Raw genomic sequence first — 11,388 nt, forward strand, 5'->3', positions numbered from 1 at the left:
ATTTCTCTAAATTGATTTTTCCCTAAATAGCTCAAGTGATTTTTCTTATTTAATCAAAGTTGAGTTCCTGCTCAGCCGAGAGTCTTTCGGAAACAGCCGCCCTACCTTCTAAGGTGGGGGTTAGGTCTGCGTACACTCTGCCCTTCCCAGACCCCACATGGTGGGATTATATTGGGTTTGTTGTTGTTGTTGTTGTAATCAAAGTCTTAATCGCCTTTAATTTTGTTAAAATACATTAGATCTACTACTTCTTTTTAAACATATTTAAAATTTATTTACTTAGACATTTAATAGAGTATATTTTCTTGATAAATTATCTCAAGTATTTCAAGTTGATTTATTGCTAAAATAAATATATTTATCTTTACTACTTACAAGTATTTTTTTTAAAGTTAGTCAAATACTTTTCAAATCGTCGGATAACTGCACGTTAGCGGCCATTTTAAGTGCTAACACCTTCTCAAAGTGAAAATTTGAACCCTTACCCATTTTCTCTATTTTTTAAGACTTAAATCTGTTAAAGTCTTTTAAATTAAGTTTTTTTAATTTCTTTAAAAAATTAAGTGGCGACTCTTCTTTTTCTAAAATTGATTTTTTCTCTAAAAGTTAAAATTAATTTTAAACCGTCTTTTTCGACATAACAGATAGGACCCCCAACAAATTGATAGAACCCCCTTTTTTACCTCCCTATGTTCCCCGTGTGGCGACATGGGGCGAGGAAAGGAAAGAGAGGGATGGGGTTTGTATGTGAGATAGAGCGACTTGCCCTAAAATCAATGCGTTCAACAAATTAAAATATTGGTGGGAAAAAACAAATTAAAATATTATTGTTTATTGATATAATTAAGTTGAGCAAATAGATACAATGTATCCAACTAAATTGAGCAAACAAATAAAACAAAATTATCATGTCGCTAATACAACACAACGTGAAAAACCAAAAAATAAATAAATGAGACAAAAATGAAAAAGATTATATTAATTCTATTAATAATTATATATTAATATAAATAGGTGGTAGTTTGTATTATTTGGGGCATAACTAATTTGGGGCTAACCCTAGAGTCGCCTGAAGTAAATCAGAAAGGCAAGATGCTTCAGATCCGTCTTAGCAAGACAGCAAATGAGAGTGGTGGAGTTGCTAAGTGGTTGCCTCCTGAAACTGTTACAGTTGCATGTCCTGATCATCTTGTTATAGCTGATCTTCCTGTAGCCAAGAGCCTTGGTACACTAAATCCTGCATCTCAACTCAAAACTGTTGGCCGTAGGTCCCGGCGACAGCTTGGTGAACGAGTACATTTTTGTGTCCGCTGTGACTTCCCTATAGCTGTTTATGGACGTCTGGTGAGTGTAGAATAGAATCTTCCAACTCTTAAACTTTTCCCCTAAATTTCTAATTGTTGTTTATGGACATTTGGTCACTGTTAATACAATTTTCAACCCTTAGCATTTCCCCTAATTTTTGTGATTTTCTAATCGTTATTTGTGTATCTGTGGTGTGTATAGAATGTTAACTTATTCTGTAAAAGCTAGGAATACCTCTTAGATTTTGTCAGCTGCCTATCCTTCTAGTCTGAATCTCTCTGTTCTAATTTCCTTACTTTTGATTTCTGCATCCACCAAAAGCCATTAATGAACTTTTAAAAAAAAAATTGGGGGTAGGGGAAGGGGAAATGGGTTAGGTGATTACAATGTGGGGAATCGAATATTCACCAATAAAGTGGAGTTCAAGTAGTAAATCAACTAAGCTGCTAAGATTCCCCATCAATGAATTCTTGTTACTTCATCTATTAAGTAGTCCTAAGTAGCAGCAACCAGAAGATAGCATAGTCCTGACCTCTCATTAGTTGGTGGAAACAATCAGTATTGAGCAGTAATAGTAGGAATATGAATATTATTGATTAAAAAATATGTTGCCTCTATAACAACAAAGGAGTAAAACTCTTCAAAAATATAATTGGGTGTATGTAGGATCTTTCAAAAGTAGTGCATTTTTGGAGGATCCAATGCGACTATGACAACATTTTTGGAGAGTCCGAGCAACTTAGGGAAAAAGTTAAACATTAAACATTCCATATTCACCAGACGTCCATAAATAGCAATTAGGAAGTCCAATGGACACAAAAATTAGGGCAAAAGTTAAAGGGTTGAAGATGGTATCGTATACTGACCAGACATCCATAAACAAAAATAGGAAAGTCACAGCGGTCACAAGAAAATCTGCGGCTCTCATAGGCATCCTACTGGGCAGTGTAGGAAGAGGTGTTTGTTAGTCTCTAGTCATTGATGGTACATGTAGCATCTGTTCACTATCTGAATGTTTCTCCTGCTAATGATATCCTGTGGCAGGCTTCATAGATTGCTGCCCATGGAAAAACATTTGAGTTTGGGGGTGGTTTTATAATTATCTCATATGAACCTTATAAAATAAAAAAATAAAAAATATCCTGTATGAGCTTCCAAAGCGATTGCTCAACATTCCCAATCTGAATTAGTGAAGATTTGTAGCCTGCCTCCACTGTGAATAACCCCATTTTGTGTTGCCTCAACTTATACTATCATTTGTGTGGTTAGAGAAAGTTAAGGACTGCAAATTTGTAACAAAATCAACAGTTCCTTTAGCTCCTTCTAAATTGTAGATCCCATACAACATTATGTCTGTTATGTGCAATGGAGGAATCAACATTTGAGGCAATTTGAAATTAATTTGATCTAGGGAGCCATGGGTCTTTCCAAATTTTGATATGATTTTGCTGAAACCCATCTTGTATGTGATATTCTAAGAGAAATCATCCCATAAAATCCTGATGTACTTCACAATCCAATACCATGAGAAGCTCTAGATAATTTAGTACACCAGTTATTTTGTGTGCTTTTTCAGTGAGAAGAATCACACGTCTCTTGTTCACAATCACTGAGTATTTGACTGTGGTGATGCAAGATCTAATCCATATAAACCATCTTTCTCCAAAGTCCAAGAGTTTTTATCTTTTGTTTCTAGTCAAGCACTTCATTTGCAATCAGTGTTGCATCAATGATCTTTCTGACTTGAATGAAAGCACTTCGATGTTTCGAGACTAGTTTGTCAATCACCTTTTTCAGTATCGCTGCTAGGTATTTTGCAGCTATCTTATATACACTACAAAGTTGCAATTAGTGTTACATCGAAGTGTTTGTTGTTATAGAAGCAACAAGCTTTGGAATTTTTTTACTTATATCAGTGTATCTAGGGGTGGGAAGTCGGTAGTTTGGTTCCTTTTCGGCTTTTTTTATTTCGATTTTTTTGATTTTTGGTTATTGAATTTGTTGTATCGAACACAGTTTTTTTTTTGTAATTCAGTTCGGTTTTGGTTTATTAAATTTGGTTTTTTCTGGAATGGGATACCTAGAACGGGAAGAAATTGGAATCGCGAAATGCGATTTGCTGTAGTAGTTGTGCAGTTTGCCGGCGATTGCACTTTGCTGGATAGCATTTGCAAGTGTTGGCCGGCGGACGCTGGCCGGTAGAAGCTGGAATCGTCAACGACTCGACGTCGCTGCAAGTTGCTAGTGGAATCAGAAGAGAAGATTGTGGGCTGCTGCGGCGGGGTGGAATGAGAATCAAAGTCAAAAAGACAACCTAAGGGCAGAAAAGGAAAAAAAGGCCTAGACCATAGTAGAAAAGGTTGGGCCTCGTAAAAAGGGTTGGCCATTGTATTAATAGTATCTAATATAGTATACTAGTGCATAAATTTCCATTATATCGAAATGCCAAAATACATAAATTATGTTACCGAAAATCGTACTGAGAAATCGAATTTACAAAAAATATGAGTTGAAAATCGAAATCGAAAAACCGAAAAACTTTGGTTTAGTCCGGTGTTTCGGCTTTTCGGTATATATGCCCACCCCTAAGTGTATCCAATTAAATTGAGAGTGTATCCAGCAAAATTGAGTGCTTTTTTAACACCTCCAAACGAATGTTGTATATGAGACAACAGACTTGCCCTAAAATCAATTTATTCAACAAAATTAAGATATTGTTGATTAAGAATATGGAAGAGTATTTGGAGGGGACTGATCCCCACCAAAGTGAAATGCTTCACTTGGTTAGTCATCAAAAGAGCCTGCTTAACTCATGAAGTCCTACAGAAGAAAGGAATGTAACTAGTCCCTAGATGTTTCCTATGCAATTTGACAGGGCAACAAACACCTATTCCTACACCACAAATCACTACACAGATCTGGGAGCTTTTCCTCAACATCACAAGCTTCAGCTGGACTATGCTAGAACACACTTCTGACCGTTTTAGTTGCTGGATCAAAAGGGGGAGTTAGCAAGACTCAAAAGAAGTGGTGGAAGCTAATACCATCATGCATATGATGGTTAGTGTGGAAGGAAATAATTGGGAGATATTTTGAAGATAAATCTAATTCTATTCGCAAACTAAAATGGAATTGTTTAGTATCTTTACTTTTTTGGTGTAACAAACTCTGTATAGAGGATGTAGATCAAATTATAGAATTAATAGGGAACTTGTAATTTTGGTTAGGGCTGTAAATTTTTGAAGGTGGACAACATGCCCTTATTGCTGAAGAATACAACTTTACCAATGTTTAAAGAAATAAAAATTAAGATATTGTTGATACAATTAAGTTAGCGAATAGATACAGTGAATCCAACTAGATTGAGCGAACAAATACAAAAAAATTGTCGTGTTACTGATACAACACGAGTTTCAGAAAGTTGTATCAGTTATACAATGCGAAAATGCATCAGTGATACAACATGAATTTCAGAAAGATGTATCAGTGATACAACAAACTTCAAAACTGATGCTACGTTTGATAATTAGTCAAACGATCATTATGTTTGGTAATTAGGCACTAAAGTACCAATACTCATGAAAATTCCTCTATTTTGTAGTATATATATAGGCCTAATCCTTTTAACATGAATCCTAAAATCGAGCATATCAAAATCAAGACGGGAAACATGAAGGCCCATGTCCGTAAATAACTGCAAAGGGATTTTTTGATTTTCCTTCACTGCAGTTTTCATGTTTCAGCACAGAAGAACAAAGGGACAAACACCTCTCTTCTTCGGTAATCCCCTAAAAAACATCTCAACCATTTAACACACGGCTTATGCAAGGTGTAAATAAAAAAAGAATTACAACTACTTCCTCCTCTAACTTGTTTCATTAATAAATATGTAAGGACATAGAAGTTGATTAATATTTTAGGTATAGAATCGTCGTTCAACATTTAACGTGGAACATTCATGCTTTTATAATATAGATAGATATAGATTTTCTTTCTATTTTCATTTGGTTGTTTTTGGGTCAGCCAACTTTGGCCGATTGGACAAGTTATTTTTCATTTCGTCAATTAGCGGCCCAAAAGTTATTTTTAAAAAACAGACAACAATGAAAAAAAGATTAAAAACGGTAAGTGTATTATTCAATTACCAAATGTGACAAAAAAATGCTTAGTTAAAGAATCTGAGTTGAAATTTGAAAGTAATTCGCGAGAAACATGAAGAAAAGATCATATTAATTTATTACTAATAATTATATAAATAGATGGTAGTTTATATTATTTGGGGGCTTAACCCTAGAGCCGCCTGAAATAGAGTGGAGAAACAGAGTTGATCGGAAAAGATGCTTCGGATCCTGCTTAAAAAGCGAGCAAATGAGAGTGTTGGAGTTGTTAAGGGGTTGCCTCGTGAAACTGTCAGAGTTGCTTGTCCCGATCATCTTGTTTTAGCTGATCTTCCTGTAGCCAAGAGCCTTGGTTCAGTGAATCCTGCATCTCTGGTCAAAACTGTTGGCCGGAGGTCCCTGCGCCCACCTGGTAAACGAGTACATATTTGTATTCGTTGTGACTTCCCCATTGCTGTTTATGGACGTTTGGTTAGTATACAATACAATCTTCAACCCTTTAACTTTTGCCCTAATATTTGTGCCCGTTGAACTTCCTAATTGCTATTTATGGATGTCTAATGAATATAGAATGTTCAATGTTTAACTATTTCCCTAATTTGCTCGGACTCTCCAAAAGTGTGTCATAGCCGCATCGGATCCTCCAAAAAATGCACTACTTTTGAAAGACCCTACACATACCCGATGACATTTTTGAAGAGTCCTACTCCTTTGTTGTTATAGGGCAACATATTTTTTAATCAATGGTATTCATATTTCTACTATTACTGCCCAATATTGATTGTTTCCACTAACTAATGAGAAGTCAGGACTAGGCTACCTTTTGGCTGCTGCTACTTATGACTACATTTTTTTTAAATAGTTGAAGTAATAAGAATTCATTAATGGGGAATCCTAGTAGCTTAGTTGGTTGACTACATGAACTCTCACCTTATTGGTGAGGTCCCCACATTGTAATCCCCTCCCCCATTTCCCTTTCCCCTACCCCCAATCTTTTTTTTTTTAAAAAAAAGTTCATTAATGGCTTCTGGTAGATGCAGAAATCAAAAGTACTAGGAAATTAAAACAGAGAGATTTAGACTAGAAGGATAGGCAGCTGACAAAATCTAAGAGGTACTCCTAGCTTTTACAGAATAAGTTAAAATACACCTAGCTTTTACAGAAGTGCATGGGAGTTGAAACACCGTCGATTCCTTTTTGACCATATACACCAAAATATACTGGTTGGTATCATCCGCTAGATCTTTCTGTTGTTTTTGTTCATCAACTTTCCAAAACCTTGGGCTCTCATAGGCATACTATTGTATGTCGTAACTCAAGAAAATACAAAATTAGAGGAAAATATTCGAAATGTTAGCCACTAATTGGCAGTGTAGGAAGAGGTGTTTGTTGTTCTCCAGACATTGATGGTACATGTAACATCTATTCACTATCTGAATGGCTGTCCAGGTAATACTATCCTGTGGTAGGCTTCATAGATTGCTGCCCAAGGAAAAATAAGTTAGCTTGGGGGTAGTTTTAAAAGTATCCCATATGAACCTTTCAAAAAAAAAATTTTAAAAACCTTGTTTTAATAACTTGTCCTGTTTCATACACTAACTGGTTAATGCTTTTCCTATTATCTTGTATGTGTAATGTGGCAAGTCTGGCAGAACTTTTTCTTGTTACTACGAAATGGCTGTATGTCATACACAAACTGGGTTATGCTTTTGAAAGCTGGTGTATGACTCATGTTGGATGACATTATCAATGTTATGAACTATTGGAACACACTCTCACCTTTATAGTTACTTCTCTCAACTACATTTTGAGTCAAAATGATCTTTACTATCTTCTTTCTGCAGAGCCCGTGTGAACATATCTTCTGTCTAGATTGTGCCAGGAGTGACTCTCTCTGCTACCTGTAAGCGTATATCCTGTTTCTCCACTTTTAAGAGTAATATTATCATTTCTTTAGGACATAAAATATAAAATTATCGACTAAATATTATTTTGGACATCTCACATTAAATGATGGCAAGTCAAAAGGATTGCAAACAATATAGTGATTTATAGGGGATATGCTGCTGGTAGCAGCATGGGGTACAATAAGGTGTATGTTTTAGTTTTTGGCTGTTCTACATAAACCTGAATTTCACATTGATATTTTGTTAGGTCATGTTTCTGTATCATATGTCGGTTGTTAGACCTGAATTTTCCTTTTTTTTTGTCAAGTAGACTAGGGCATTGACATCTTAATTTTGTAGTCTAATCCTATATCAGCTTGGGCTAGTTTTTGAAATACCATTTTATTAGAAATTCTCTTCCAAGTTAGAGAGATATTGCTCCTACGAAGAGCTTCATCAGCCCTTATTATGGCAGATGGTTGATTTTAACTCTGACTGGAAATTTTGGAATCTCATCAAGAGCATTTGAGATTGTCATGATAAGCATATTCTAGAGAATTCTCACACATCCTTATTCAACTGTATTGCTACTTAATTGTTTGTGAGTAAACTAGGTTAGTTTGGCTTTACCTGTTCCATACTTGTTTCACTGATCTAATGATATGGAATCCAAACTACATTTGTTTTATTCAGCTGTGATGAACGCATTCAGAAGATTCAGACAATTAAAATGCTGGAAGGGGTCTACGTCTGCGCAGCTCCGCATTGTCTCAAGTCCTTTCTGAAGAAGACTGAATTTGAATCTCATATTCATGAGGTTCACAGTGATCTCCTCCGTGCAGAAAAAGATGGAAACGTTTCAGAATCTGCTAATGCTAGAAAACTTGCAGCATCTGAATCTACAATGCAAGCATCACCTAGGCCCATATTTTCGCCTAGTTCAGGTTCCCCGGTACATGATCGTGAAGACAAAGCTCTTCATTCTCAAACTAGAGACCAACAGCCTCCTAGGCCTTTTATGCAACAAAAGCCACCTTTCACTGGTTCAATCCAAAATCATCCACTAGAGCAACAGTCTGATAGTAATCCTCCTCCAGCAAGGTTACCTCAGCAAGGTTTTGATGCACAGGGTTCATTATGGCCAGATCCAGGTCACTTTCCGGACAAGCAGCAAGGGATTATGGGGAGTTCCCCTTTTCCTGAATATCCAATGCACATGCCCCAACCTCATGGCTTTGCTGTGCCTATGAGTTCGAATCCAGGTTTGGCTCCTCAATTTGGTTATCCTCGGTTTGCACCTGATGGAGCCCAACCATTTTATTGTGCTGCTTCATTTGAGATGCCTAGACCAGACTCAACTCCTGAAAGGGGATCAGAACAAGGGTCTTTGCTAGGTTTTCCACCTGGTGCTGCGGAAAATATGAATTTTCCAGAAAATTACCCTCGGCCATGGAATATGGGGCAGCCGGCTGGGCCGTTTGAGCCCACTGCAGTTCAACCTCCTCGAGATGGTATTGTTAATGTTGCTGATCCTCAAGGAAGAGCAGTATTTTACCAAGGAGACTATGGAAGGAATGCCAGTGTAGTGCCGTCAAACCTGCCTCCTCCTCCAACCAACAGAGGATTGGAAGGTGGACAGAGTAGTAATCCCATGGACGCCAGAGATAGCAAGGGTATACTGTTGCCACAACAAATGTCCCTCCCACCACCCGCACCTATACCTCATCACATGTCACAACTCCAGAGAGGGGGCAGACACTATTCTGGTGATACAAGTCATGATGGAAAGGGCTATGGTTGGAAACATGGAAAGCGTGATAATTTCGGAAGCAGGCAAGACTAGTTATGTTCTGTTCACAGTGCCCATGTTGCCTACAGTGTATTTTACTTTCTAAACTACCGACGTTGTTTTTGTTAAAGCTGAAACGCTGGTTTCCCTGATAATTAGTAATTACCCAGCTTCTTGTTCAAACAGTAAAAAATTCTGTAGCATGGATCTCATTCTGATGAATCGTCAATATGATGATCTAGTGTCATTCTAAAATAAATAAATAATAATAATAATAGTAAAATAATAAAATATATATATATATATATGATGATGATGATGATGATGATCCAATGCTATCAAGACTATCATGGCAACTCTCATAAGCCCTATTTGCAATGACAGTTGTTTTTGTCAAGTGGAAATTCCATCTTCATTTTTTTGGACTCTTTTGTTTGGTATAGGTTGGATTGTTGGTTTGTTTATGTTTCTTTCTTTGGAATTAATGGTCGGCATTAGATTATAGAATTTCTTTAATTTCTTGACTTGGGATTATTGTTTTGTTTAGCATCAAACATATTAATCCTGCATTACATAATCTTTTGTGAAATTAAGAGCTGCCCCTGCTGGTGGATTAAGTATTGATCTTTTAAACAGAGGAACTGGAATTTATACTGCTTTTATGAATAACTGGAGGTATTCATATGGTGGGATCATTTGTTCATAAAGTTAATATCACAATTGGTTGGTCTTAATAAATTTGTCGAGGAGATCTCATTTCAAACATTTGAAGTATATCTTCTAGCAAGTCTGTGATTTGTGAATGATATATCGGACGGAAATAATGAGAAGGTGCATATGCAACAACTTGAAGAGGTCGAATTGTCGAAAAATGTGGTAAATAAGGAGAAACAGCTCGACAGAAAGGTGCAGCAATATAAATCACGAAAGACTCGTTTTTGTACCATCCAAATCACCTAGGAAGCAAGCTTCAGGTACAACAATTCAGTTAGCAGTTAAAATGCACTCCTGTTTTAAGAGTCCAAGAATAGTTCAAATGCACAAGGTGAGGAGGATGCCATACTGGATGAATGCTTCAAAAATGCAGTTGAAATCATGGAAGAAAGTACAGTTGGGATGGTAAAGTGACTGAGGAGTCAAAGTCAAGGTAGTTATAGGTCTGGTGTCTTGAGGTAGTTAGAAGTCGAAGTACTCAACTGGGGTGTGTTCAGTTAGAGTGCATTATTGGTTGTTTCTATTCTGCAGACATAATGATGCATGGATATTTTCCCGTGGTTCTATAATGATAGAGTTAATGGTCAAAAAAATACCTAGAGTATCTCGATTTTTTGAGTTTTATACATAAACTATCAGGTATTTCTAACTTGAACTATCACCAGCTATTTATCAAAATATATTCCATCTAATTGCTTCATAAAGTATCTAGGTTTTATTAATTGCTAATGTTTGGAAGCTAAACTTGGAACACAAAATCTGAATCAACCTTATAAATTGTTACCTTAGAAATAGAGACCATAGTAAAGATCAAATATTGAAAAATAGCGTTCAATTTCTAATCGTATTCCCTGGGAATTTGATACCAACCATGTTTGGTTTTATATTTGACAACAATCGCTTAAGCCATTTAGTTGGTGTGATTTGGGGTATCAAATTTTGACAAGAGCTTATTTGGTAGATCGGGTTTAGACGATCCAAATAGGAATCTACGAAATTTCAATAAGGTATGCTACGTCTATCACCAACCCTATGTTTTGGTGAAGCAATCAAGCTTCGGCTTTTCCCATTCTCTTATGGGGACGGCCACTACATGGTTGGATGACCACTAGATGGGCTGAATTAGCAGAAGCATTCTTAGAGATTCTTCCTCCGACTTAGATGTTACGACTCTGGGATGAGATCATGAACATTTGCCAATTGTCGTACAAAGCTTTACGTGTGGCATGGATACGATTTAAAAAGAAGACCAAGCAATGTTCAAACCATGGATTGGCAGATGAAGTGTTCCTCCAAACTTTCTATAAGTTTCGACTCCGTCAATAAGTTGATGGCTAATAATATGGCAGAAGGATCTATCATGGAGAATTATTTTGTCGTGGTGAGTGATTTTCTTGATCGTAACTAAGTCAATTTGTGGTATACAAGGGCAACAAAAGTAACCATAGGAAGCTCCTTGAGAACATTATTGTCTAGGGAATACATTAAAAAAGAAGAAGAACGATATAAGACTAGGGCTCAAATGACGGTTCTCAGCAAGAAGGTAATTGTGGTTGCAAATGTGACCCAAAGCCAA

General features: G+C 36.5%; 1 protein-coding gene across 1 annotated transcript; it reads left to right on the forward strand.

Moving 5' to 3' along the window:
* The first annotated feature begins 1,036 nt into the window (after nt 1-1,036).
* LOC129882345 (E3 ubiquitin-protein ligase HAKAI homolog) lies at nt 1,037-9,298 on the forward strand. Its single transcript, XM_055956597.1, has 3 exons — nt 1,037-1,344; nt 7,268-7,326; nt 8,003-9,298. Exons 1-3 carry the CDS (start codon nt 1,093-1,095, stop codon nt 9,150-9,152), a joined length of 1,461 nt encoding a protein of 486 aa, XP_055812572.1. The 5' UTR covers nt 1,037-1,092; the 3' UTR covers nt 9,153-9,298.
* The last annotated feature ends 2,090 nt before the right edge of the window (nt 9,299-11,388 follow it).

The sequence above is a fragment of the Solanum dulcamara genome, chromosome 3, assembly GCF_947179165.1.
Source record: "Solanum dulcamara chromosome 3, daSolDulc1.2, whole genome shotgun sequence".
Classification (NCBI taxonomy): domain Eukaryota; kingdom Viridiplantae; phylum Streptophyta; class Magnoliopsida; order Solanales; family Solanaceae; genus Solanum; species Solanum dulcamara.

Coding starts and splice junctions, on each gene's coding strand:
- LOC129882345 (XM_055956597.1), top strand. CDS start 1,093: ATGCTTCAGATCCGTCTTAGCAAGACAGCAAATGAGAGTGGTGGAGTT. Junction 1,345..7,267: donor TAGCTGTTTATGGACGTCTG/GTGAGTGTAGAA, acceptor TTCTTTCTGCAG/AGCCCGTGTGAACATATCTT. Junction 7,327..8,002: donor AGTGACTCTCTCTGCTACCT/GTAAGCGTATAT, acceptor TGTTTTATTCAG/CTGTGATGAACGCATTCAGA.